Source organism: Rhineura floridana, chromosome 6 (genome assembly GCF_030035675.1).
Source record: "Rhineura floridana isolate rRhiFlo1 chromosome 6, rRhiFlo1.hap2, whole genome shotgun sequence".
Taxonomy (NCBI): domain Eukaryota; kingdom Metazoa; phylum Chordata; class Lepidosauria; order Squamata; family Rhineuridae; genus Rhineura; species Rhineura floridana.
The window spans coordinates 16,247,023-16,274,964 of record NC_084485.1 but is presented as its reverse complement, the minus strand read 5'-3'; the positions used below and the strand labels follow the sequence as shown (position 1 = coordinate 16,274,964).

Sequence of the window (27,942 nt, the reverse complement as noted above, 5' to 3'; positions counted from 1 at the left end):
TCTGTGTCATCATGCAGCCAAATTTGATTGACTACATGGCATTGTATCATCACTGAGCTTGCCATTTGATCCATGATTACCTTGGATCACTATTCCCAGCAAGAAGAAGACACTGTGCTATTGTTGTTGCTTTTAAAAAGGCACCAGAGCTGCTTCTGAGAGGAGCAATGAACAGCCGCAAAAAAGCACAAAAAAGTTTAGCATTAGAGATTTATTTGGGGAAATAAAATCCCTCCCATGTGCCTGAAAATGTTCACCAGTGAGCATTCAGCACAGACCTAGTCACAATCTATGTGTGATCAATGCTGACAAGACTCCTTGAAATGAATGGGAGTTGCACAAGACCTGAATGAGTTGTACAAACGGCTTTTTGAGGAAACGTCCTTCATTCATGCCATTCTTGATCCCATCAAAAATCATTTATATTATTTATGTGTTTAGGTACACTACAAATAGAGTAAGAGGCCCACATATTTGCAATCTAAAAGCAGAGGGTGGTGGTTAATGCTAGTAGGCCCACTGAAGTTAACAGAGATTACTAATTTAGGGTCATTCATTTCAGTCGGTCTTCTCTGAGTAGGATTTAGCTGAATACAATCCAGGTTACCTAAGGCAAGAGGTGAATGCAGAAGGGAGAAGTGGAAGAAAGGAAACGAAAACTATTAAGATTGGGATGCTTAGGCAAAAAACATGGGTGTTGACGCACTGCTTTTCAGTTAAACACATGGGCTTGGATTCTAACAGAAGCTAACTTAAGCAACTTCACAGAATGAAAGCTTGACTTGCCTCTGCAACCATCTGCAACACCTGAAAAGCCTCCTAAGAAGGTAAGTGGGGTGGGGGAGAGAACTGTGTGAAATGGCGTGGGTTGGCCACAAACAGGTGATCTGTTGTGATCATTAGTTAGCTGTGAGCTAAATCACTCCTTTTCAGCCAGCTCTTCAACTATGCAAAGGCCCATTCTCCTGCCAAAAGGGTGTCTGCCAGGCAGGGCCAGTGCCAAGGAGCAACCAGGTTGGGCCCTGGCTAAAGGCCCCCCAAAGGGCCCCTCCTTAGGGTGGGAGGGCAGCACTCCTGTTCTGCTATCTGCAGCAGCAGTGGCTCCCAACCCTGCCACGGATCAAGGAGAGGGACACCCCCCATACAGATAGTGTGGGCTTCAATAAGCCCCCCACACATGCCCCATCTACCTCTTCCATCACTGTGCATGTCATGTGCGCTGCGCATGCATGCCTCCCATCAACTAAGAGGGTGGCAGGGGCTTCCCTAAGGGGCTGACACCCCCCCTGTCATCTTGGTTGATGGCAGCAGGGGCTTCCTTAAGGGGCTGGTGTCCCTGCCATCATCTTGGTTAATGGTAGGCATGTTCATGCAACACACACTGCATTTACAATGAAAAGAGAGGTAGGTGGGACATGTGGGCAGGTGCCACGGGCCCAGGGCAGGCTGGTGCCCAAGGGACCAGTCATGCCTGGCTCCAGCCCTGTTCACCTGGTTTAACCTCTTTAGCAGCCTCTTTTTCTGCAGAAAGCACTCCTACAACTTAAAATCGCAGGATTGGAGGAGATCCCCCAAAACTAATTTAGTCCAACTCTAATCTCATTACAATATACTGGTCCAAAAGAAACCAACCAACCAGACAGTAACAGTACACAAATGTTACAAACTTTATTATTGTTGTTGCTTACAAATTATATACTGCTTTGGTCCAAAGGCTGCCAAAGTCGAGAACAGCATATTAAAACAACATAGACAATAGTATCCAATCAGCAAGGAAGATTGGATGCAGTATCCAATCAGCAAGGAAGGACACCTTGAGCTGAGCCTGGTAACAAATAGGCAACCAGTGCAGATCTCTGAGCAGAGGTATTGTATGCTGACAGTCTCACTTCCATCAGCAATCTACACTAATTGCCATTTCCGGATCAAATGGGAAGAAAGCCCCACACAGAGTGCATTGCAGTAATCCAGTCTTGAAGTCACCAATCCCTGAACCACTGTGGCCAAGCTCTCCTGGTCCAGGAATGGTTATAGTTGTCTTACCCAGTGCAACTGATTCAGGTAAGCATTAATACACGTTAGAGACCACGGCAAGTCAACATGGAGATGCCATTTTTAGCAATGTCCCATATGTATTGAAACATGCAATAACTGTTCAAGCCTAAAAAAGACCTGTGAGGAACAGACAAAGACATACAAAATAAGCAGTTCTATTTCCTGTGCAATTTTTAATACACACGTGAGATTTATAGTGATGTGATGATAATGAGCAATAAATACACAACTGCTTTCTACAATCATTGGACATAATAAAGCTTCTTAATGCCATTTTTTTGTATTTTGCACAGAAAAAAATTGCATTGGAAGTAACAAGAGCAATAAACCAGAAGATGTCTTTTTACTTTTTTACTGCTCTATGTATAAATCAAAGTCTAAAGTATGATTTAAACACTTGAGAAAATTCTGTTGACTGAAATTAACTACAGCTGAAAGACATTTGATTTAGGAGAACCCTTTTTTCCATTTTCAATCCATTATCCTGTTCTAAATTACAGATTTTATTGCAAACATATTTTTTATATTCATTGTCATTCTAATTGAGTTTTTAATGCTCAGCAGCCACACTAGGCTTATATCGGTGGTGAAAAATGGATTTGGAGATAGGAAGATACTTTCAAGTTACATTTTTATTTTCAGATTTTAGGAAAGGTTTTCTTTAACCCCAGTATCCAATCAAGAGCTGGAACGTGGTATGCTCCATCACACAGCAGTGCCGTAACCTGGGTCTAGGGTCCACTTGAGTGTGCAAATTATGTTGCTGAATTGAAAAATGCCCAGCAGGCTGCAGATGAATGTGCATGTAGATTTGCATACGTTTGGCAATGTGCATCTGAGTGAGAGTTCCCATTTGTGCACGTATTGTTGCTAGGTATGGGCACATATTGTTGCTAGGGATGGAATTTGCTGGCCAGTGCCAGTTCAAAACCATTCCGTCGACCTAACAGGGTGGTATCAATTTGAATTCCTTCTTTGTCGCCAGCCACTGCTTTTACCAAACTGTTTTTTCCCCTCACAAAAAAAGGATATCAATATCTATATTTTGAAAGGAAATATTGATAAATGAAAGGAAATATTGATAAAAGTATCGTTCTTAATATCAATATTTTAGAGGCAGTTTTTTTTAATAAAATCCATTTTCATAAATAGCCGCAAAAAACGCTGAACAAAAATCTGACCCACAACAATAGAGAATGAGTGGATGACTGCAAAATTCAGTACTGAACCCAAATTGGGTAGAATTCTAGCACATCCCTGTTGCACTAAATTAGATCTGTATAGAGGCCCAGTCTTTTCCCAGACTCCCACACTGCGTAGGCATCATTACAGCTAAAGTCAACTCTCCACAACCTAGGTGAAGCCAGCATCTGGATGTTCTTGGTCTGAAGCTGGATCTACTTTTGTGGTCCTCCAAACATCAATGGGCGTGAGAGCTCAGGATTCTCTAATCAACATCTGAGGCTGAGCCATTGCTGCCCTTATAATTTCTCTGCCCATTTTCTGGCACTGTCCACTTGATCCTTCCTGCTCTTAGCTTCTCCTTGGAGTAGTTTGTTGTACACAGCACCTGAAAAAAAGTGGTAGGGGACAACAACAAGTTGGCCAGGATTTTACCTCTAACTCTCTCCCCCTGAGACAAGGATGGGGAACCTGCAGCCCTAGAAATGTTGGGCTACAACTCCCACTAACCCAGACCACTGGGTTTGTTTTTGTTGTTATGTGCCTTCAAGTTGATTATGACTTATGGCGACCTATGAAACAGTGATCTCCAATAGCATCTGTTATAAACCACATCATTCAGATCTTGTACATTCGGGTCTGTGGCTTCCTTAGAGAGTTCCAAGCTGGGTCATTTCCACTCTTTTCTGCAGTCCACAGCTGGGATGTACAGTATACATTTGATCGTAAGGCAAACTGTTTTCTGCCTGCATAGCTCAATGCTGCTCCAAGCGAAGGAGGGAAATAAGCACCCTTCTGAGGCCCAGGAGGTTCAGAATGAAATGACTAAGAAAAATGGCCTTGTTAGCTGAGACATTCCCTCTGTCCTTAAAGGTTTCACTGTCTGTCCTAACCCAACAGGCAGAGGCAGTGAGTAACCACCACCATTTTCTGCTCCAGACAGCTCCATCCCAGGTGAAATATCTCAGCCCTCTAATGATTATAAAATGTTGTAAGTTCAGGTCTGTGGTTTCCTGTATGGAATCAATCCATCTCTTGTTTGGTCTTCTTCTTTTTCTACTCCCTTCTGTTTTTCCCAGCATTATTGTGTTTTCTAGTGAATCACAACTTCTCATTATGTGTCCAAAGTATGATAACCTCAGTTTCATCATTTTAGCTTCTAGTGACAGTTCTGGTTTAATTTGTTCTTTTTCGCAGTCCATGGTATCCGCAAAGCTCTCCTCCAACACCACATTTCAAATGAGTTGATTTTTCTCTTATCCGTTTTTTTCAGTGCCCAACTTTCACATCCATACATAGAGATCGGGAATACCGTGGTCTGAATAATCCTGACTTTAATGTTCAGTGATACATCTTTGCATTTGAGGACCCTTTCTAGTTATATAGCCCTTAATTACACAAAACAAACCCTTCTAAGCAGTTCACATAAAATCATATAAAATATGTTATTTTGTTTATTCATTTATGTACTGCTTAATGACAATCGTCTCTAAGTAGTGTACAAGTAACTCAATACAATAAAAATAAAAATCAGTTAAAACTGTAAAATCAGAATTCATGTAAAGTGACTGTTGTAATAAAAAGTCAAAAAAACACTGATAAAATAACAGATTTCAAAAACTTGTAGGCATAATATCATCAAAACAAAACAAAAATACGTAATAAAATTACATTTTGGGATAAGCTTGCCTAAACATCTAGAATGAGTTGTAACATCTAGATGGGATTTTAGATGATAACCATCAGCATTTTTTCCAACATACAAAAAACCAACTTGGCTACCAGTTGAATTTAAGGCAGTATTATACCATTATACCAAAGTTTGTTAAGAGGAAAACCCTATTCCCTTCACAGAGCTACAGTTCCTAGAGTTCCTCAAGAAGAGGGATTGGTTGTTAAACCACTCTGAGAATTGTAGCTCTTTGAGGAGAACAGGGCTCTCCTAACAACTCTCAGTACCTTCACAAACAACAGTTCCCAGGATTCTTTGGGGGAAGCCATGACTGTTTAAAGTGGTATGGTACTGCTTTAGATGTATAATGTGGATTGGGCCTTAACATGGGCCATGGGACAGCATCCTCACCTGAGGGCAACAGGCTAGCTTAGGGTGCACTGAGCAGGTCACAGCAATGTCCCCCAGCTAGGGATGGGCAGATCTGTCGATTTCAGTTTCTTGTTTTTCAAATCAAAAGTTCAGTTCTTCACATTTCCACAGCTGTCTGAATTTTTTTTTAAAAGTCCTCATGAAAATTCATTAGCATTTTCATGCAGATTTCTCCTAATACACCCACTTTTGCTTGAAATTTGCCTAATATACACATTTTGCAAGCAATTTTCCCTGACATAATGCATTTTATATGTTATTTTTACTAATATATAAATTTTTATGAACCAGTTTCCCCTCATATCTGGGTTTTGTATGCATTTCTTGGTTGGCAAACTCCATTGCAGAATTCAACGTGTGAATTCAACGTATGACTGCGTTTCAATTCACCTATTGTTTCAGGAAGTGCAAATTAGGCAGATTCACCTTTACATGTGAACTGAACCAAATTTCTCTCCCATCCCTACCTCCAACACATTGCTGCCGCTCCCTGGACTCCAGCAGCTGCTGCCTGAGGCAGCTGCCTCACCTTGCCTAATAGCAGGGCTGGCCCGGCAGCCTTGATACCTTCACTGTCACCTCTGGCCAAAGGAGATTAATTATCCTCCAGCAAACCTGCCTCATCAGCCACCAGTGCTTGGAATCTTAAGCTGCGACTCTTAAGACACTTGAGAGAAAAGAAACACAATACAGGAAAAATTGTGACTGGGGAAGACAATGGATTTCGAGAAAGCTACATGCAGAGTGAAAACAGGCCTAGCAGCGCAGCAGTAATAGAGCTTTGTGTTCATGTGAGCAGATAAAAAGGGCTGAGCTGAATCTGCTAGTGACACTTTAAAAGCCTCTTTTTCAAGGAGGCTGTAAAGCTGTTAATGGGACGTTTTCTCTATAAGCGTGACCAAAAAAAATATATTGAGGGAGGGGGGAAGGCAGCCATTATAATATTGTTTTCACACATCAGGCAGCTTGCTTGTGAGAAACAAAGAAGGGTGGAGGGGAAAAGCTTCAATAGTTGACATAAATCAGTCGGCTTTTTAAAGGAAATAATCTCTCCTTTTTGTCAGAGACAAGAGTTACATTTGTATTTTATTAAAAAAAAAAAGACCTAGGAAAATACGTTAAAGAAACTTGGAGCACTCTGAAAACAATTTTGTTTTGCTAGAAAAGAGGGAAGGGCAGCCCACTGATATATGGAGGCTGTAATGAGCAGTCTAGTTCTCTTGTCCACACTTCAGTGAGCTTTTCCTGGGTAAAAATTGCAAAAGCCCTTGGGAAAGAGAAAAGGGAGAGGGGGAAAAAACAGCAAACACCAAGCTTTTCCTGCCAAAAGGCTTCATCTGAATGAATTTTTTGGATGGGAGTCTATTGGAGTCTGCACCTCCAAAGTCTTTCTCTTTTCCAACCTATGTCTGGTGACACAATGATGGCAGGGCGGAAGGGTGGAGCCGGGCAATCATTTTTTTAAAAAAGAGTTGAAAATAATTAGAAACAGGATGCACTTTTTGTGTTGTACAGAGATGCTGCTGAAGTCTGCATTTTCTGGCTCAAGGGTTCATAATGCTGACTTCCTTTGCAATGTCAATAGCCCTGGGAAAACTACATTTTCCAGGTACTACATAAGGGGGACAGCCTTCCTTCCTTCCTTCCTTGCCACTACTGAAACATCAGCATCCAGTCTTTTGTGCCTTTCTTCAGGGATGGGGTACCTGTGCCCCTCCAGTTGTTGGACTACAACTCCCATTATCCCTGACCATGAACCAGAGCTTGGAAAAGTTACTTTTTTGAACTACAACTCCCATCAGCCCAATCCAGTGGCCATGCTGGCTGGGGCTGATGGGAGTCAGAGTCCAAAAGCATCTGGAGGACTACATGTTCTCCATCCCTGCCCTAGCTACTTCCATACTCAATTACTCTCATGCTTGCTGCATGGGGGTCCTTTAAAGACAATCCAGAAACCTAAACTGCCATCAACAAAGATGGCGGCAGAGGCTTCAGCCCCTTAGGGAAACCTCTGCCGCCATCTTGATTGATGGCAAACCTGCACGCGCCGCAAAAAACAATGGAAAGGTAGGTGAAGCGGGGGGATGGTGAGGGGATGGTGGGTGGTGCAGAAGCTCCTGTCTTGCGGTCCGCGGATGCTTAAGTTCTGCGGATCGCGGAGGGACCCAGGGCAGGCTGGTACCCAAGGGACCCAGCATGCCTAGGGCCGGCCCTGCCAAAGACTCTTCACACCTGCTTTAAGATGAGCTTCAGGGGCCCTGCTTTATGTTCTGGTTATATTTGTTACTAGGCAAGTGGGTAAGAGAGATAAGATCCCCTCAGTGGTGGCACCATAATTAATGGAACTTCATCCCAGTGGAGCTCCACCAAGCTGCTTCTTTTCTATTACTCACAGGCAGGTAAAAATAATCTGTGATCTCATTGAGAGATGTTCTGCTGTTTACTCTGCTGTCTTTTGCTGTGTTTATTTATTGTGATTGAATTTTAGCATTTGTTTTTATTTCATTTTTGTACTGTTTTATTGTAAGCGGCTTTGATTATTTTTAGCAGAAAACTGGGAGGGTTGAAATGTTAAACTAAACAAATACAGGTAGGAGGGTGGGAAGGAAAAGGCAGAAGGTTTTTGGAGAATTGTGTGTGGGCAGAAAGGAAGGAATGTGGGAACTGAGTGGGAGGGGTAGGCTGGGGGACTGATTCAGTTTTGTTCAAAAACTTGCTGAACCATTTTCTGATTTGGGGGTGAGATAGCTTGCCTGCTTCCCAAGCCAAGCCGATCTGAGCCTGGGGGAGCTCACTCACTGCTAATGCTGTAAGCTGCTTTTCTCCCCCTGTTGTCTCTGGTCAAACACATTTTGCAGGTTTTGGAAACAAAATGATGAAAACCTGCAAAACCTGTTCACCAGAGGCATAAATGGGACGACAGCTCCCACGCCTCTTGCAAACCTCCTCCAACTGGACTTCCGTCAGCCTACACACTTAACATCATCTCATGTTTCTTGAGATTAGGTTTCTTCCAGTACTGTTTTGTTGAACTGGAACATCCAAGCAGAGAAAATTTCCCTCTGCAGAACCTCAAGAACCACATGTAGGTGTGCATTACCTTATGGCAGAGATAGGGAAACAAACCTCTTTTTTCAACCCAAGAGAGGCACATTCCCTTGCAGCCAACCTTCTGGGGGAGCGAATACCTGTGGTGGGTGGAGCCAGACACAAAAGTGGGCAGAGCAACAGATGTGGCTCTGACCTTTGTCCAGCAGGTCACAATCCAGTCATGCAAAAGTCAGAGATTTCTAAGCACACACACCTCTCTATTCTCCTTTCTCGGCAAGCAAGAGGCATTATCACACTTCAAGGACACATTCCAACCAGGCGAAAGCACTCAGAGGAGGTGTGGCTTGGCAAAAGAGTCCAGAGGGCTAAATGGGGGGGGGCTTGGAAGGCCCCTGGGCCAGGGGCCACTCATTCCTTTCTGCGTGTGTGTGTGTTGAACGCCACCAGCTTCATGGCTGTGTAGAAATTTGAACCTGGGTTTTCACTGCCATAGTCCAGCACTCTAACCTTGAGGCCACTTATCAATTGACTCTGCTTACTCATTATGGCTGTTGGCCCAGAGGGGCAGGAAATGCTGGGACAACTTCTAATGGTAAAAGCAGCAGTAAACTTGATTTCACTAAGCTTCTCTTCAGGAAAAAAGAAGAGAGGGAAACCTTATCGGGCCAGGCTCACACCAGATCTTCAGTTCCTCGGTTTGCTTTCCCTCCTACAACAACAAAACCCACGAGCACTTTTCAGCAAAGAGTTCAAAGATGCTCAGATCTGCTTTCTGAGTAAAGCAGCTGAAAGAGTGTCACAATGCATTTCTTAATGTGATTTTGGAAATACAGAAAGCCCATAAAAAGGAGAATAAGTCCAAATTGGATTATGCAAGCTAATGTTTTATCCAGCCTCTGTTGCATTCCTTCAGAGAGAAGCGCACATCATTTAAATGAAATTAGCCCAGCTGCAACAACTTGCAGATTGAAAAGGATTTATTCTATCCAGACAGTGGGTCAAAGAGGGGAGGGAGGGGGGAGAGAAAGCAGCCTATAGAAATAGCTGGCCTCGTGACAGGTTTTAACATGTTGATGTACCTCTTTGAATACTTTTGAGATTGAAAGCAATTATTTTCCAAAATGGCTACTTGTCTTTTGGGTGAAGTGCTTTGCTTGTAGCAGCCTTAGTCCCAGGAAGAGATACAGGCCCCATCCGCAGTATACATTTCTTCCCATATATATATGTTTTGTAAGTGTCACGCTTACAAAAGGGGGAGCTTTGGTGATGCACGGGGGGTGGGGGGCTTTTGGCAACCTGTGGGGGGAAAGGGGAGCTCCAGCAATCCACAGAGGGAAGAGAGAACTCTGGCGACCTGAGAGTAAGGGAGAGCTTTGATGACCCCTGTGAGGGAGGGAGTTCTGGTGACCCATATGTTGTAGAAGGGAGGGGCTCTGGTGAACCCTGGGGGGAGAAGGGGGAAGGCTCTGGTGAACCCTGTGGGTGATGGTAGGCAGGGTTGGCGAGTGGAGTCAGCAGGGATGGCAGCCCAAGTAAAGTACCACCTTAAAAAGTCATGTCTTCCCCCAAAGAATCCTGGAAGCTGTAGTTTGTTAACTAAGAGTTGTTAGAAGACTCCCTGTTTCCCTTCACAGAGCTCCAATTCCCAGAGCGGTTTAAATCAATCCTTCTTCCCAGAGAACTCAAAATTGGGGATTTGTCTCCATGTGGGTGCTCTGCATACATGAAGAATCATGTCAAATATATTTAATTCATCAAGTATAATTAATCAATAGAAGTTCATTAATCAAGCTGATTAATAGGGGTGCTTACTGACCTACCAACAGCACTAGAACATTATTTGGTTTTTCTTAATAGTACTGCTTTGTCATCCCAGTAACTACTTCATATTTACATTTCTTTCATTTTTAAAGCTTATGTTACATTCTCTGCCACAAAACAACATGAAACAGCAATAACAACGGCATCCATAAAACCAGTGGAGGGTGGTGGCTCCAACATCAATTCGGCAGTGAATCCGCTCAGGGTTTCAGTCCAAACTTATCAAGGAGCTGTCCAAGCTGCTCACTGACATTGGAGCCACCAGCTTCCATTGCATAAAACTATAATAGAAAATCCCAAAGCAATCAAAGCATCAGGCAACAGATATTAATTTAAAATAAATCCCACTGTGTCTGTCATACAGGAAAGCTTTGAACACCATTCCAGCATTCAAAGTGATGTTAAATTGCCTGGGAATGCCTTGGTAAGTAAAATATATCCCATTACAAATCAAAGTCAATAAAATGGACAGGTGGGTTTTCTTAAGAAGAGCATTTCAGGGTATGATCTACTACCACCACCACCAGGACCTTGTCTCCATGCTCTAGAACTGGTATGGGGAACCTTTGGTGCTCCAGATGTTGCTGAACTACAACTCCCATCATCCTTGGCTATTGGCAATGTTTGTCTAGGCCAGCCTTTCCCAGCTAGTGGGCCACCAGATGTCGTTGGACCACAACTCCCATCAGCCTCAGCCAGCATTGCCAATGGTCAGGAAAGATGGGAATTGTGGTCCAACAACATCTGGTGGCCCACTAGTTGGGAAACGCTGGTCTAGGCTGACGGGTTCTTACAGCTCTATGCAGGGGCAGGCAGTCTTTCAAGTAACATATGGATGAAGGTGTTCCTTAAGAGTATGTCTCCAATATACTACTATGTCAGTCTACTTCCTGCCTCTAATAAAGCAGACTGTTGTCAATAAATGTTCATAATAAATCAGTTAGTATCTAAGCTGTAGTAACATGTATAGGCACCATAGCTGTTCTTCTGCTAACAAGGAAGTCATTATTCTCACTTTAGCTTGTGCTCTGTAATGTGCTAAAAATTAAAAGGTATGCAATTTACTCCCATCTTGTTTAGCTGAAGTATGCACCTTGGTGGTATTTGGAATTCACATGCCAGACCTATTTACAGTGACCTCGACCCTTAACTTTGGCTTAATAAAAATGGATCTTAATAGCACAAGAGGTGGTGTTTATTTCTCCCATCTGTTTTCAGTTTCACAGCTCCGGTCCTAACCATGCAATCACTGCTGTCATCCGTCAATGATAGAGAAATGGCAAGGGCACTTTTAATGACCTTCTATTGGCTGAGTTGCTAGTCTGTGAGGGATAGTAGATCATCCCATTCAGCTGTGCCTCTTCCATCGTTTTCTTTCCTTGCAGCCATGGTTTTGCTGTTTGTGGTATGGATGAAGCGTAGAGAAAAGGAGCGTCACACAAAGCAGCTTCTCATTGACCCAGAGGATGATGTCCGGGATAACATACTGAAGTACGATGAGGAAGGAGGTGGAGAAGAAGACCAGGTGAGGAAAGCAACTTCATCAAGGGATCAGCCACAGTCCAGTTTCATACATGAACACTTGCAATTTAGATCACCCAAGAAGAACTGCAATGTTGCTATGTGTTGTGCTTAGAATGGACAAACCTGGCAACGTCAGCTTCTCTCAGTGTCTCATTTTTTCCAGTGTTAAAGTTTAGTTCTCCACATTTCTGCATCAGTTTGTGGGTTTTTGTAAAAAAAAGTCCTCATGAAAATTCATCAGCATTTTCATGCAAATTTCACCTAATATGCACATTTTTGTATACACACGTATACATTTTTGCAAGCAATTTTCCCTAATATAAATGAGTTTTGCATGTTATTTTCACTTATATGCATCTCAAATGTTTGTGGTTCAAACATAGCCATCCCCAGAGCCACAGATTTCTAGGAGAATCTGTTTGTGCCACAAAGGTATAAAGCAGTGGTTCCCAACCTTTATGACTATGGGACCCCCTTTATAAGCTCAAAAAATTTCATGACCCCCTCCCCCCAGGGAGGCAGGCTGGCTACCCGGAAGGAAGGGGGAAAGCAGCCTTTCTTTGCAGCCTTGCTTCTTTTTGTTCCACAAAAGGCCATCTCCTCTCGTTCTGAGCAAGGGCATAGTCAGCAGCAGCAGTGCAAGGAGACCGGAGTCGGTTATAGTAATCCCGTCCTCTTCCTGGTATCTCCACCCTCAGCCTCCTTTGGCATCTTCCATGTAATTTATAGGCTGATGCCTGCCCTCAGTGCACCTGAAAGACGCTCTGGCGCTTCAGCAAAAGTCCTCCCCTCTCGTTTGGAGCAAGGAGGAGGTGTCATCTGCAGCGACAGTGGGAAGCAGAGAGAGTCCAGGGAGTTAAGACCTTTTTAAAAAAATTAATAAATAATTCATTTCTCTACTGTTCGTGGCCCCCTCTGGATCACTTCATGGCCCCCCTGGAGATCACAGCCCTCAGGTTGGGAACCACTGGTATAAAGGACTGTGTTAATCTGAGTGTCGTGAGGACTGTGATGTTATCATCCCATGTTGGAGTTAAATGCCTCTCTTTTGGCCTAACATTGCCTGCCATGCCACTTCAGGCTCAATTTGGGCTCTGGGTTTATTGGGCTGTGATCTTATATCTGCTTGCTTGGGAGTAAGCTTTATTGAATTTAATAGGTTTTACTTCTGAACAGGCATGCATAGGATTGCACTGTAAAACTACCATCCAGGAAATTAGTTTGGCTATTCCAAATAAGTTACAAATCAGATCTTGGGAGGTTAACTCAACTTTACAGCCTATAAGGTGGAGAAACAGGTTTATTGGGTGCCATTCCTCTCCTGGGCACACTTTGAAATCTTTGCTGGTGTCCAAATATGAACTGAAGAACTGATTATTAAAGGACAGTGTTAGATTGTCTTAGCTCCCAGCTTTGCCTTGGAGTGCTGTTCAGCAGCCTCCACTAAATGACCAATATTACATGAGTTGCATATGTTTAAGTAGGTTGCAGGCATTAATGCCGAATGCCACGTGGCGGAACAGTTCTGCTTCGATTCCACTTAAAGCTGAGCCAGTTGTGTTATTTATAGTCCCTGGCAGCACAGAGCCACTTGAAGAGTTTTCAGTGAAAAGCTGCCTGAGCATCACTCTCTGCTTCTCCATCTGTTACAGGATTATGATTTAAGTCAACTTCAGCAGCCAGAGAGTATGGATCACGTTTTGAACAAGGCAAATGGAGTCAGACGGGTTGATGAGAGACCGATTGGCGCAGAGCCCCAGTATCCTATAAGACCTGTAATCCCCCATCCTGGTGACATTGGGGATTTTATTAATGAGGTATGTTCTTGCAGATGCCCTTAGGTTGCTGCTGCTGCAGGCTCATGTAGCCAGCAAGAGTCACTGATTAATTAACATACACAGAGTTCAACATTATATGCATGCATTTATAAAATGGGGCCTGCCAGCTCTTGCCAAGAACAAAAGTTGTTGTTTTAAACAAATAATTTATCATTTCATTCATTAACAGCGCAATCCCATGCATGTCAACTCAGATGTAAGTAAGTTCCAGTGTACTTATTTGGGATTTACTCTCAGATAAGCGTGTCTAGGATTGTATTGCACATGTCTTTTTGAACCCCCCTCCTTGATCCTTTCAGATAGCAGAACATGGCATACAATGGTATATTTTGTATATGAATTGTACCAAAATGAAATTAAATGAAACCAAAAACCATCAAACAATAGAGATTTATAGCAGTTAAAACAATAGAGCAGTGTAATAGCATAATCACTGCTTTAAATGCCTGGGCAAATGTTTTTAACCTAGCACAGAAACAACTACAGTTTTGTAAATTGTAGGCTGTTCTTTATGATCATATATTACAGTTCTACCCAGATATTATTCCAAAATGCTCCTCCAATGCAGAGCTTGGAAAAGTTACTTTTTTGAACTACAACTCCCATCAGCCCTAGGCAACATGGCCACTGGATTAGGCTGATGGGAGCTGTAGTTCAAAAAAGTAACTTTTCCAAGCTCTGCTCCAATGAGACTTACATATGGCCCTTGATGCAAAGATCTGCAATGCTACTTCCATACACCCCAAAGGAAACTTTAGAATTGTGTGGCTCAAACATTTGCACTCCACACTGTGTCAAAAATTGCTTTCAAACTGAGACAAATTTCAAAAGCAGTTAGTGATATGTCCAGTAGTGAAGTGGCAAATTCAAAAGTGCAGGGTCCCTTTATGATAATTGCATCATGCCCCCACACAGCCACAACCCCAGGATTCACCATCTCTTCTGCAGTTACAGAATTATAGAACCAGGATAAAACCGCTGTGAGCATAGGATCCCCAGCCTACTCAATCTCTCTCTCTCTCTCTAGGGGCTAAACATGGCGAGAAACATTTTGATTTTACTAATTATGGAATGAAGCCAAGTGTGAGTGAGGATTTGGGAGACCATGAAGCTCACTTCTCACCCTAGGAAGCAATCAACATGAAAAGGGAGGTGTGTGTTAGCTACTGAGAAGAGTTTTCTCAGTAACTGACTCACCTCCTTTGACTTTGACTCGCTCCAATCAGCACAAAAGGACAAAAACGCATATTGTTACCCAAATGAGAAGACTCTTCTCAGTGGCTGGCACACTCCCCTTTCATGCTCATTGGCTCATACATAGGGACCCTGTTGGGACCCTGCTCCCAAAATAATTAGGGGACTACTACGCCCTGGATGACTACACCCCTGGGAAGTCAGGAAGTCTGCTGAGTGTGTTTGCATTCAAGGACAGTGAATTAAGTGTGCACTGCCCCCTTAGCCCCAACCCATTCTCCCCGGCCTAGGAGAAAACCTGATGCAAGCATTTATTAAGAGCCCTGGGAGGGAGCTGTGTAGAGCCCTGTTAATTAATTAATTTATCATCACCTGTGTGGTCCCCTAACTCCATAGTCAAGGTTCAATGGACAACACTAAAGCTAAAAATCTGACTTTTCATATTCAAGCCCTGGGTGTTCCTAAAGGGATACTTTGAACCCCAGCCATCATTTCCAGGTGGCTTCCCATCCAGGCAGTTCATGAGGCCCAGCCTACTTGGCTTCAGAACTAGAACTGCATCATTTGCCTGCAAACCGTTCTCTGAAATGTCACACAGTTTTAGTTATTTGCTTACTTATTCACATCAATTATAGACTGCCTTTCCAACAGATTGCCCTCGAAAAATGAAGCCTACCCAACTGTAAAGCTTGCAATCATATCAACCGATAAAATCAAATTTTAACAGCAAATTAAAACCATATAACACATACATTGCAAGGTGACAAAAAGGGAAACTGGTTGCTTTGTGTAGCGAGGATCCAGTTGTGACGGTGGCCATCAGACGCAGATAGGTGGAACTGACAGAGCTCACTGGAAGCATGTACATATGAGAAACGTACTAGGGCCGACTGAGCTTTGAAACCTGTAATCCCCCACCCTAAGGGCACTGGAGACTTTATTAATGAGGAATGTTCTTTAAATAGATGCTGTGACAGTCTAGTTTCCATGACTCATTCATTGAATCAATGCTCAACATCCAATGAGTTATGGATGGAGGAATTATTTTAGCCACTTTAGCTCTGTGCTGATGTTTGATGCAAATACAGATGAGGGCACTGGGAGGGAATAAATACGGCAGCTCCTGGCCCTCCCTCTGATCTCCATGCATTTGCAGTCTTATCAGTGCAGGGGCCTGCCCAGTGGTGGCTGGTAGCTCCATGTCAGTGGGGCTGTGGAATCTGCTCTGGGTTTTAGTGCAAACTTTCAAGGAGCTCCTTGAAAGTTCAGACTGAAACCCAGAGAGAATTCACTGCCCCACTGACAATGAAGTCACCAGTCTCCACCAAGCCTACCTTCGTACTCCCTCTCCAGCTGATTGGAAAGAAATTCAGTGACAAAACCAAGTTCTGCTTCACAGAATGCATCATTAATTTATGGAAATCTCTGCCACAGCATGTGGTGACAGCCACTGGCTTAGATGGCTATAAAAGGGGATTGACAAATCCTTTTCTTTTCTTTATTAAATTTATTTATATAATAAATTATTTAATTTACATCCCGCCCTACCTACCAGAATGAACCCAGGGCGACAAACAAAATCATCTTAAAAACAATAGACTTTAAAATATATTAAAACAAAACATCTTTAAAAACATATTAAAACAAAATGTCTTATAAAAGTCTTTAAAAAGCAATTCCAGCACAGAGGCAGACTGGGATAAGGTTTCTACTTAAAAGGCTGGTTGAAAGAGGAACGTCTTCAACAGGTGCTGAAAAGATAGCAGAGTTGGTGCCTGTCTAACATTTAAGGGAAGGAAATTCCAAAGGGTAGGTGCCACTACACTAAAGGTCTGCTTCCTATGTTGTGTGGAACTGACCTCCTGATAAGATGGTATCTGCAGGAGGCCCTCATCTGCAGAGCACAGTGATCAACTGGGTATATGAACTGGTTAAGATGATCTTTTAGTTAACCTGGTCCCATACTGTGTAGGACTTTGTACACCAAAACTAGAACCTTGAACTTAGCCCAGTAGCTAATGGGCAGCCAGTGCAATTTTTTTGGCAGTGGGGCAACATGCTGCCAATACCCTGCCCCAATGAGCAGTCATGCCACCACATTTTGCACCAGCTACAGCTTCCGGACCAACCTCAAGGGGCAGCCCAATAGAGAGCATTACAGTAATCCAGCCTTGAATTTACCAGGCTGCATGGACAACAGTGGTCAGGCTATCCCGGTCCAGAAATAGCCACAGCTGTCTTACCAGCCAAAGCTGGTAAAAGGCACTCCTAGCCACTGTGGTCACCTAGGCCTCTCGCATCAAAGATGGATCCAGGAGCACCCCAGACTATGGACCTGCTCTTTGAGAGGGAGTATGACCCCATCCAAAGCTGACAATTGACCAATTATCCAAACTAAGGAGCCACCAACTCATAGCACCTCCGTCTTGTTAGGATTCAGTTTATTGGCCTTTATCCAGCCCACCCCTGAGTCCAGGTAGTGGTCCAGGGCTTGCACAGCCTCTCCTGATTCAGATGTTACAGAGAAATAGAGCTGGGTATCATCAACGTACTGCTAACACCTCACCCCAAATCTCCTGATGACCACTCTCAAGGGCTTCATATAGATGTTAAACAGCATGGGGGATAAAATGGTACCCTGCAGCACCCCACAGCACAACTGCCAGGGGACCAAAAGACAATCGCCCAATGCTATTCTATGAAAATGACCCTGGAGATAGGTTTGGAACCACTGTAAAACAGTGCCTCCAATACCCAACTGACCAGATCAAATCAGAAGGATACCATGGTCAATGGTATCAAAAGCGTCCAAGAGTAAGAATAACAGGGTTGCACTTCCCCTGTCTTTCTCCCAATAAAGGTCATCCATCAGGGCAGCCAAGGATGATTCAATCACATAACCAGCCTGAACCCAGATTGGAATGGGTCAAGATAATCTATTTCATCCAAGAGTATTTGCAATTGCAACCCTCTCGATCACCTTCCCTAAAAAGGGGGTGTTTGTGACCGGGTGGTAGTTGTCACAAACCAATGGGTCCAGGGTGGGCTTTTACAGGAGCAGTCAGATCACTGCCTCTTTCAGGGTGATTGGAACCACTCCCTCTCACAAAGACGCATTGATTACACCCTGGATACACTCAGTCAACCCCCCTTGGCAAGCTTTAATAACCCAAGAAGGCAAGAGTCGAGATGACACGTTGCTGGCCACATTAATGCAAGCACCTTGTCCATGTCATCAGGCCTCATCAACTGAAACTGATCCCAAGACATTGCAGCAAATGTTGCACTGGACACCTCACTGGGGACTACAGTAGATGTTGATGAGGTATCAAGATTGCTATGAAGGTGAGCAACTTTACCCTCAAGTGCCTTGCAAACAATTCACAATGAGCTCCTGCAGGGTCTCAAACTCAGTTTCTTCGAGTTGATATTAACAGACCCCTGACAATATGAAAAAATTCCACTGGACAGCTACTTGAGGATGTTATGGAGGCAGAGAAGTGGGCCTTCTTTACTGCCCTCACCACCACACAGTAGGCACAGTTATGATGTTTTATTCATGCCTGTCCAGCCTCATAGCACATCTTTTGACACTTGTGCTGTAACCATCATCCAGCCTGTTTCATTGCCCTTAGTTCACTGGTGTACCAAGGTGCAAACTGGGCTCCACAAGGCCAGAGAGGGCCCTCAGGGGCAACTGTGTTAAGAGCCTGACACATCTCGTTGTTCCACGGTGTAACAAGGGCTTCAAGAGGGTCACCTGCTCTATCTACTAGAAACTCCCCAAGAGCATTCAGGAATCCAGAAATAAATTTTTACCCTGCCCTTCCTGCCAAAGGCGCCCAGGGCAGCAAACATTAAAACGTTAAGACAGTACAATTGAAATAAAGAAAAACACATTTAAAACATTTAAAAACAATTTAAACCCATCTAAAACATGTAAAAACAATCCTGTATCCTCACAGATTAATGTCATGGTTGTCATAGGTAAACAGGAATGTTTTTACATTTCACCTGAAAGTCAGTAGTGAGGGAGACAGGTACGCCTCACATGGAGGGGTTTCCATAAGGAGGAACCAACAAGCCCCTGTCACAGGTCAGTGCCAACCGGCGCCACCAATGGGCTCCCCTGCCAATCATAGGGCCCAAGATGGTTGATATTGGAGGAGACTCTCCCTTCAGGCTTTGTACACAAGTATTAACACCTTGAATTGGGCTTGGTAGCGCAGGCAGCCAGTGTGTCGCATTTAGCATTGGTGACACATGGTCCCATCAGGCTGCCCCACTTACCAACCTAGCAGCCACATTCTGCACTAGCTGAAACCTCTGGACCCTCATGGTCTGCCATCAGCTTATTAGCCAGGATGGCTGTACATGGTAGCTATAACCAGAATACCACTGAATTAGGGACGGAAAGATCTGTCAATTTCGGTTCTCTCACACTTTTCTAATGTTAAATTCAGTCCTCTACATTTCTGCAGCCATCTGTGATTTATTTTTTTTTAAAAAAAATCCTCATGAAAATTCTCCATTTTTTTAGTGCAAATTTCTCCAAATGAACACATTTTTGTAGGCAGTTTTGACAAAGGTACACATTTTTGCAAGAAGCCATTTCTCATCATATCATGCCTTCTTGCAAGTTATTTTCGCTCATTTCTATGCACACTTTCCCCTAATATATGCATTTTTATAAATGTTGTCTAGTTGGCAAACTGCATCCAAAAACTCTAATAAATGCAAATTTTGAAGGATGGCTGTGTTTCGGTTCTCATATTGTTTCGGAAAGTGAGAATTTAATGAATTCTACTTGAAATGTAAACTGAATCAAAATTCTCACCCATCCCTACACTGAATACCAGTGCCTGGGAAGCAAGAGCAGGAGAGGGCTGCTGCCTTCATGTCCTACTTATGGGCTTTTTGGAGCATTCAAGTTGGTCAGCGTAAGAATCAGAATGCGAGATGAGATGTGTTGTAGGTCTCATCCAGCAGGGCTCTTCTTGTGCAGTCTCTGCACACGTGATACTATGGGCATTCCACATGGAAATTTGGATTGTAAATGTAATAAATAAATTAAAAGTGCCAGTCCTCTTTGTTTTTGCAGGGTGCACATAGCATTTTCAGGACCCATAAGCATTGGCAAGCATATGCATGGGCCCCTGTACAGGAGCAATGGGCATAATCCTAGTCTCCTATCCACTGCCTTTCAGAGGTGCCAGCATTCCTCCATGGGGGTCTCAATGACCATGTGTGGAGAGATTCTCATAGGGAGGGAGAAGGAGCAATGGGCAGATAAGAGATGCATCCATGAAAGTGTCCTGCAGTGAAGCCTGCACAGGTGCCAACAGGGAGTGGAGAACCAGGGCTTTGCTGAATCTGTTGGATACCTTCCTCAGTGAGCACCACGCCTTTAGCGTACATTTAGCAGAAATTATCCAGGCATTTGCACATTTTTCTTTGCCGCCCATATGGCCTAGAAACATGTTTTTTTAAATTAACAATAAAAGGAACAGCCCAAGATTCCCCAGCAATAGCAGATCATTGCAGTCAAGGCCGTATAGATTTACATGCTTCCTTGTCTGTATTTGAGCCATGCTAGAAAAGACTGAATTCCCTGTGCATTTCTTGAAACTGTGCATTTAATATTTTTCTTTAATTTGTCTACTTGATCCTTTTACTATTGAAAAGAAAGACGGCATGTTTGCAAACCAATCGATGCGTTATTTCCTCTGAGGCAAAAATCTGATCCATTTCATAAAGCCTGATACATCAATGTGGGAGGAATTTAATTTTGTTATTATATCAATTTCCTACTCTTGAGACACTTTGTTCTTGGTTTTTAATCATTAAGAATTCTTCCTCTCTGTCCTCTGTGGTATATACAAAGCCCCATTTGCATGCATCTGGAGCCCAGTAGGAAGGACTCTGTTCTAACTCACATTCCCAATTCCTCCTGCTGTGTGCAAGGCTCTCACCCAATAAAAAGATGCCCTGTGTGGCCCTTGTCACACAACAATTACACATAGAATCAGGGCATAGAGAGGGGAGAAGGAGTGTGCCTACTGGCCCAACTCTCAACATCTACAGATCAATCCTAAGTTCAAAACAGAGCTGCAGGTTCTGTTCTGACCTTAGAAGCAACACATGGAATTTGGAGATTGGGCCAGGAGGTACATCTGACTCCTCCACTGCTCATAAGACTATGAAAAGAGCCCTGCTGGATCAGACCAAAAAACCCATCTAGTCCAGCTCCCTGTTTCCCATGGTGGCCAACCAGATGCTTATGGGATGGAAGCCCACAAGCAGGACATGAGCACATCAGCATTCCCAGCATAGTGCCTCTGATCCTGGAGGCAGTATATAACCATCACAACTAGTAGCATGTTGGTAGCATGTTGATTTTAACATGATTTTACACTTATTTAAAAATGGGCTAATTACAGAACTTATCCCCTACTTTGAGAGAGAAAGCAACGTAGGTGGAATCACACACACTTAATCAAACAGGTAGCCCAAACTAACATCTGTTAAATAATTTTATTTATGAGAACATGAATGACTTCACACACACACACACACACACACACAAGCACACACCAAATCTGTTTCAGTTTTAGTGACACAGAACCAAATGTATAGCTTTATGCAGGTACAATTGGATCAACATTACATATATGCACTAAGATCATGTGGATATTTACTTAGAAGTAAGTCCCACTTTCTTCACTGGTCCTTACTCATAGGTAAGTATTCATAGGATGGATGGCAGCCTTAAACTGGTCATTTATTGTCACCAGTGAACCCTGGTAACAGTAATTCTGCAGGAGAAGCTAGGAATCTCTCAGTAGTCTCACAAAGCTACAATTATCAGGATTCTTTAAGGGACATTCTGCTAGTTTTAAAAAAAATATCTATGCAAGTGTGGTGTAGAGATATACCCATTGAGTTAGGTTCAGCAAAGTTGTCCTGTTCATGCAAGGACTTCTGCATACACAATGCAACTACCTCTCCCTCTCCTCCCCCTGTGCACCCGTAATCTGTTTTGGTGTTACTCCCAACCTTCCAGAGCAGATTGGGGGGGCACGGGGCTACTTAGGGAGAGGAGAAAGCCCCTCTGTGTTTAGCGGTACGCCACAGGGACAAGCTTAGGATGCTGCTAAGCAGCAATGCCTCCAGTACGGGATAACCTCTTTCTTCTTTAAAATTCCAGGGCTTAAGAGCAGCAGATAATGACCCAACAGCCCCGCCGTATGACTCCCTTCTTGTCTTTGACTATGAGGGCAGTGGCTCAACCGCAGGGTCCGTCAGCTCACTTAACTCCTCGAGCTCCGGAGACCAAGATTATGACTACCTTAACGACTGGGGGCCAAGGTTCAAGAAACTGGCGGACATGTATGGGGGAGGCGAAGATGACTAAACTGACCTCACTTCATTGTTTTGCAAAAAGAGGAAAACTATAGCATTAGAAAGATGATGATGAAGAAGAAGAAGTAAAAAAGAAACCCAGTGTTGAAGAAGAAAGGAGTGAAAAACAAAAGAAGCAAGAACTGTACAGATGTGGCAGCTTTTTTTAAATTAATATCCCCTGCTGACTGTATTGCTTTCAGTGGTGATTTAGAAAGTTTCTTTTTCTGTTATTTTTTTCCCTTTATTTCTCTTTTTTCCTTTTTTTAAAAGAATATCGAGCTGTCTAGCATGAACACTCATCTCTGCTGCAGTTGTGTGTGGTTTTTTTTTTTTAAAAGTGATTTTTTTTCCCAATGTGTCAGCAGGGATATCGCTTGTTCTATCCACTTTATGACTAAAGGGAGTGAAAGGCACCCTGTCTTAACTTGAATTTCTTAGAACAGAAGCACTGTTTTTAAAATATATATATAGATATATATATTTGAAAGTGCCTTTTGGTACACGTATCAGATTCCCTCAATCTCAGGAGTGTTCAAAAGAAACAAACAAAAATTTACGTTTCCACCATCTTGGACACCACACTCTATGACCCTAAGCCAGTTCTAGCTGGGAAGGAATTAACAAAAACAACCCCAACGAACAGGAACTTTGGAATGGTTTCTTTGGGGAGCCTTTTTTTTTTCCTAAAAAAAATTATGGGCAAGTTCTTTGCAGGGGGGAGGGACTAAAGAAACAAAATGCTTTGAATAAAACAAAACAAACAATCTAAACTGCTATCTTTCGGCCTAAAGCTGATGGTGAACTGAGTAAACCTGTTGTATATATAATTCACTGTTTAGCCAATGCAAAATACCGACCTGGGTTTTCTCTTGTGGCCTGGTCACATGTGATGTAGCTTCCTAGAACTATAGCATTGGTGAGCCTTTGGTGAGTACAATGCAAAAGATCTTGCATAAGCCCAACAGTAAATGATGACAAGACCAAAGGCTGCTTGTGTAAGAGAGCTGTTTTTCTTCCTTTTCTGTTCTTTTTTTGTTAAAGCTCCCTCCCTCCACCTCCTGAGTCCCATCCACCGTGGTTAGGTTGTGCGTTTCTATCAGATGTCAATCATAAAGAACTGAATGTGGAATTCTGAATGAATGTTAGGAATACAGAGCTATGGGCAACTGAAGAAATGGTTTTAAGGAGGCTGTGCAAGCTCTATCATGGGGGGGGCTGTTGCACCATATATTTAAAGCAGTATCATACCACTTTAAACAGTCATTGCTTCCCCCTCCCCCCCAAAAAAATCCTGGGAACTGTAGTTTGTAAGGGTGCTGAGAGTTGTTAGGAAATCCCAATTCCCCTCACAGAGCTGAAAGTCCCAGAGTTCCCTGGGAAGAGGAATGGATTGTTAAACCACTCTCAGAACTGTAGCTCTGTGAGGGGAATCAGGGCCTCCTAACAACTCTCAGCACCATTATCAAACAACAGCTCCCAGGATTCTTTGGGGAAAGCCATGACTGTCTAAAGTGGTATGATACTGCTTTAAATATATAGTGAAGATATGGCCCAGAGCTTTTAAAACTGGCGGGTAGCATACGTTCTTCTAGTCATACGTAGCTCATTGGACCCAATTGTATAGCTCTGGACCTCTGATTCATGGTCCTGAGTTGCACTGTGTACAGCCCAGAGGACCTGTTCTGCAACTTGTGTGATTTTGGCCTGAAGCTCCACCCTTTCCTTTCATCATAGCACAGAAAGCACATGGGGCTAAATATAAGCAAAATGTAGTTATAAGCCATTTAGTGTGTGGATAGGTGGACAGGAGGTCAATAAGTAACAGAGTCAAGAAATTGTCCATCTCTGCTATGAAGAGTTATAACATTAGTAAAAGGGGAATTGCTATGGGTCAGCTTTTAGTATCATAGTAACAGGTATGGGACCTTGGAATAGTTTGTGTGTTATTTCACTGTCAGAAGTGGACACAGCAAAAGTTATTACCTTACCAGGCTCATGTTCTTTATTTTATTGAGAAAGAGATGAGTTAGGCCTGCAGGCTGGAATGATTTTAGTATATGGTTTCTTGCTTGAAGGCAGCTAATACACTTGCCCAAGTCACCATTTCTATGAGTCTGGGGTATTAGCAAGGAGAACCAATGGACTTGATTTTAAAAGCACATGTAGAGTGATAAAGCCTAACAAGCAATCCAACAGACTTACCTGAGCATGCTTTTGTATGTTATTTCACTGTCAAAAGGAGAGTCCTAGTTTTGCAGAGTTAAGTCACCCAAAGTGAGGCGGTAGTCAGGGTTGGCCCAAGAAATGTTTCTGCCCAAATGATTTGTACTGTGTATGGTCCAAGTAGTGTATCCCAGGGCCCTTTGCAAGAAATCCTCAGCACACCTCTTGAGCTGCTCACAGCTATTGGCATTCACCAAAACCTTGCTACCCCAAACAACCTCTTTGGTTGCTTGAATTGTCAGCCCTATCCCAGTCCAATTCTCATATTCAAAAATGTTTTTCTGTGGTAACACTACGTCCAACAGACTTTTGCCACAAGTTGAGTTTTGCTTCAGAATGCAACTTACATGGTGGAACCTAGTATCTGTTGTCCTCTCTTGGGGCCTACTAGAAACCAATGTTCTCCAAAATGTGGAAAGCACCATATCTTGCTATATATTGAGGAACATTAAGAAAAGGAAATTCATGGTATAATAAACAGTGGGGAAAAGTTATGGTGTAATAATTATAACCATGTCAAAAACTAACAGACAAACTGAGCCTATGACAACATTAAAGTGACTCTCTTGGCAGCCCTCTTTGCCCTCAATCAGGGGAAAAACTGGGGAAAATAAAAGGAAGGGAGTGCAAATAAGAATAAGGACCCTCAAGAAAGGGGGGAGAGGGGGAAAGACAGAGAGAGAGAGAGAGAGGGAGAGAGAGAGGTTGCCTCATTAATCCTCAGAGACAGGAGGCACTACAGCAGTCTATTATGCAATTGTTTGAAGGGAATGAGAACATTGTTTGAAGGGAGCAGTGAGCTATTCTTTCTCTTGGCCTAATATAGACCTTTGGAATCTGTAGCTGAGTGATAATTCACCTGTTCTGTGTACAGAAGGTCTTAGATTCAACCCCTGGCATGTACAGGTTGTACAGAGAAGGGCTGGGAAAGATATCTGTGAGTCAACTTGGAGAACTCTTGACAGCCAGTTTAGACCATACACTACAGCCTGTCTCAGTATGAGGCAACTTTCTAATTCATATGATGCCCAGGGGGTGGAGTCCAATAAATGACTGCATTTCCTCTGGCAACAATCTGCACCTCCATAGAATGCCCAACACATTCTGAGAACTATTGGTTGTAGCTAAGAACTACTGGCTGGCATCCAAGAGCATGCCATTAATATCAGTCCATGCTCCTATAGCTGGATGGGGAAAGTGTGTCCCTCCAGAAATTGTTGGACTCCAACTCCTGTCTACCCCATCCAGCATCACTAGTGGTCAGGAATGATGGGAGTTGTAGTCACAACAACATATGGAGGATCACAGTTTCCCATCCCAGTTCTCAATGAAAGTACACTACATGTTTTTTCTCCTACAGAAACGGTCAACACTCTATTTTCCAGACAACAATCTGAGAGGCAGAAGTGTGTTTTGCCACACAAACTGGCCTGTCAAATGTGGTCAGGTTCTGTATTAAAGTTGGCTCTAATCTCTATGTAGAAGTAAGGGTTTCACAGGTATGGAGCCCTGGCATTTGAGCAAGGTTGGAACATTACATGTGAAACCTAAAGAGAGATGAACCATTGAAGTGTGGCTTATCTCTGCTTTTTGCAACTTGGGCACTTCATAGAATAATAGAATAGTAGAGTTGGAAGGGGCCTGCAAGGCCATCGAGTCGAACCTCCTTGATTGAAGTTTGATAGGGCCCCCAGGCACAAGGAAAAAAATGCTTTGGGGATCCATTGATCACCAATATGCCACCTGGAACCTACAATATTAACATTTCCTGAACATCATTAGCCAACCTGAAGCAACTATATGTAAACCAGCTCATGCGTGTCTTGATGGGTAGGTAGTTCTGTCTATAGCCAATGCCTGTTGGATAAGAAAATTCAGCCAGAGGTATAAATAGATACCTTGTTGTGACTAATGTGTTTAAATGGTGGCAATTAAGCCACTTATATGCCACATCCTGATGGGACCTGTCTATTATCAAGGGTAGCATACTACCTTATTTGTATAGGGTCAGTATTTTTGTTTGTATTTTAAATTATCTAGGTTCTGTATTTTTTTTTCTCAAACGTTTTCCCCCTTTCATGATTTGGACTAGTGAGGCTTATGTCTAATGTTTGTACAATTATTTAGATTGCATGGATGTGTAATGTAAAGACCACATTTAATGGATTATGAGCCACTTAATTGTGCTATGAAATCTTGGATTATCTATGGTTTTTAAAGGATATTCTGCAGCAGGTTTAAGAAGAAGAAAAATGTAGGAGTGCTTACATATTATTTCTGTTAAATCCAAGAATGTGCACAGTTTTAGGGAAATGATTTTTGATTATCCATGAGGGAGGGGGCTGATTCTTCTTTCCCCCTTCTTTTTTTTCCAGTATACAAATTGATCTGCATTTGGAAGTTGAAAGGGGGAGGGGAATGAGCACAGAGAAATGTATTTCAGATGGATGTTGTTTTAAAAGACCGTATTAGAGTGCAAGCTCCTTTGTCTATAGACTTTGAAAGTGCTCCTCACGCATTTTATATTTCATTGTATCATATTTTCTATAAAATGCAGTTTCTGTAAATTAACGAGCATTTGAAATGTGTCGTGTCTGATAATGGAATGTGGGGTTTTTTTTAAAAAAAAAGTATTCTGGAGGGAATATTCTGCCTATCTGTTATGATTTTACTCGCTGAGGATGCGATTTCATTGCCATTTGGTTCTCGGCCACAATCCAGAGAGCTACTTTAGGCACATCCAAGGATTTGCCCCTGCCCAGCAGAACTCACTCCCCCCCTTTGAAAGAGCAGGCTGTCTCACAAACGACTTCTGAAACTCCCACAAGTTCCCAGAATGGGTAGGCATGAAGCATGCTGGGACAGGGGACTCAGTGACTTACACGAGTCGGTGGTGATGTTCTCTGGATTGTGGCCTGTGTGACACCAGTCCATCAACCACTTAAGCCAGAGCATTTGGATTTAAGTCATTTGCTCTCCACCTCCCAACTTAAGTAAGTCGCTGTGCAATCCAAACCTACTTTGTGCTGGCCGGGGGGGGGGTGGATGGAGAAAGTGATCTCTCTCTCTCTGCCTGGCCCTGTCTCCACCTCCAGCTGAGGAGTGAGGCCACCATCACTGTAGTACTCCTCTGCCCTCTTGCTGAATTTGCCAGCCAATTGAAAAGCCTCTAGCAGCAGCCAGCAGGAAGCTCCAGTGCAGGGCGTTCTGCGGGAGGGGCTGAGCTAGCCTAAGACCCATTGGATCCCGAGCCAGCCTCGCTGCCATCACATGGCAGCATTGGGCCTGACTGCTGCACCAGCTCCAGGCTGGCACAGCGATCTGCCTTTCCACGCCCCTCACCTTCTGCCCCAACCAGCAAGGCTCCACCACTCCATTAAGCCCCACAGGGAAGCAGACGGCATTGTACCCTCAGACCACCAGATCAAAAATAATGGAAGGCGGTGCCTGGGCTGCAGCTGCTTCCACTCAGCTGTGCAGCATGTTGACTTGTTGAGGCCGTTGGGTTATCTGGCACGACCCCCATAATTCTATTCCATCTTCCTT

General features: G+C 43.3%; 1 protein-coding gene across 2 annotated transcripts in view; it reads left to right on the top strand.

The window, feature by feature from the left end:
- CDH4 (cadherin 4) overlaps positions 1-23,436 on the top strand; it is a 1,183,781-nt gene extending 1,160,345 nt beyond the window's left edge. For both annotated transcript variants that reach the window (XM_061631103.1, XM_061631102.1), the window contains exons 14-16: positions 11,599-11,738; positions 13,390-13,554; positions 21,977-23,436. In XM_061631103.1, coding sequence (XP_061487087.1) covers positions 11,599-11,738; positions 13,390-13,554; positions 21,977-22,183 — 512 coding nt within the window. In that variant the 3' untranslated portion in view covers positions 22,184-23,436. The remainder of the gene's footprint in view (positions 1-11,598; positions 11,739-13,389; positions 13,555-21,976) is intronic.
- Positions 23,437-27,942: the final 4,506 nt, after the last annotated feature.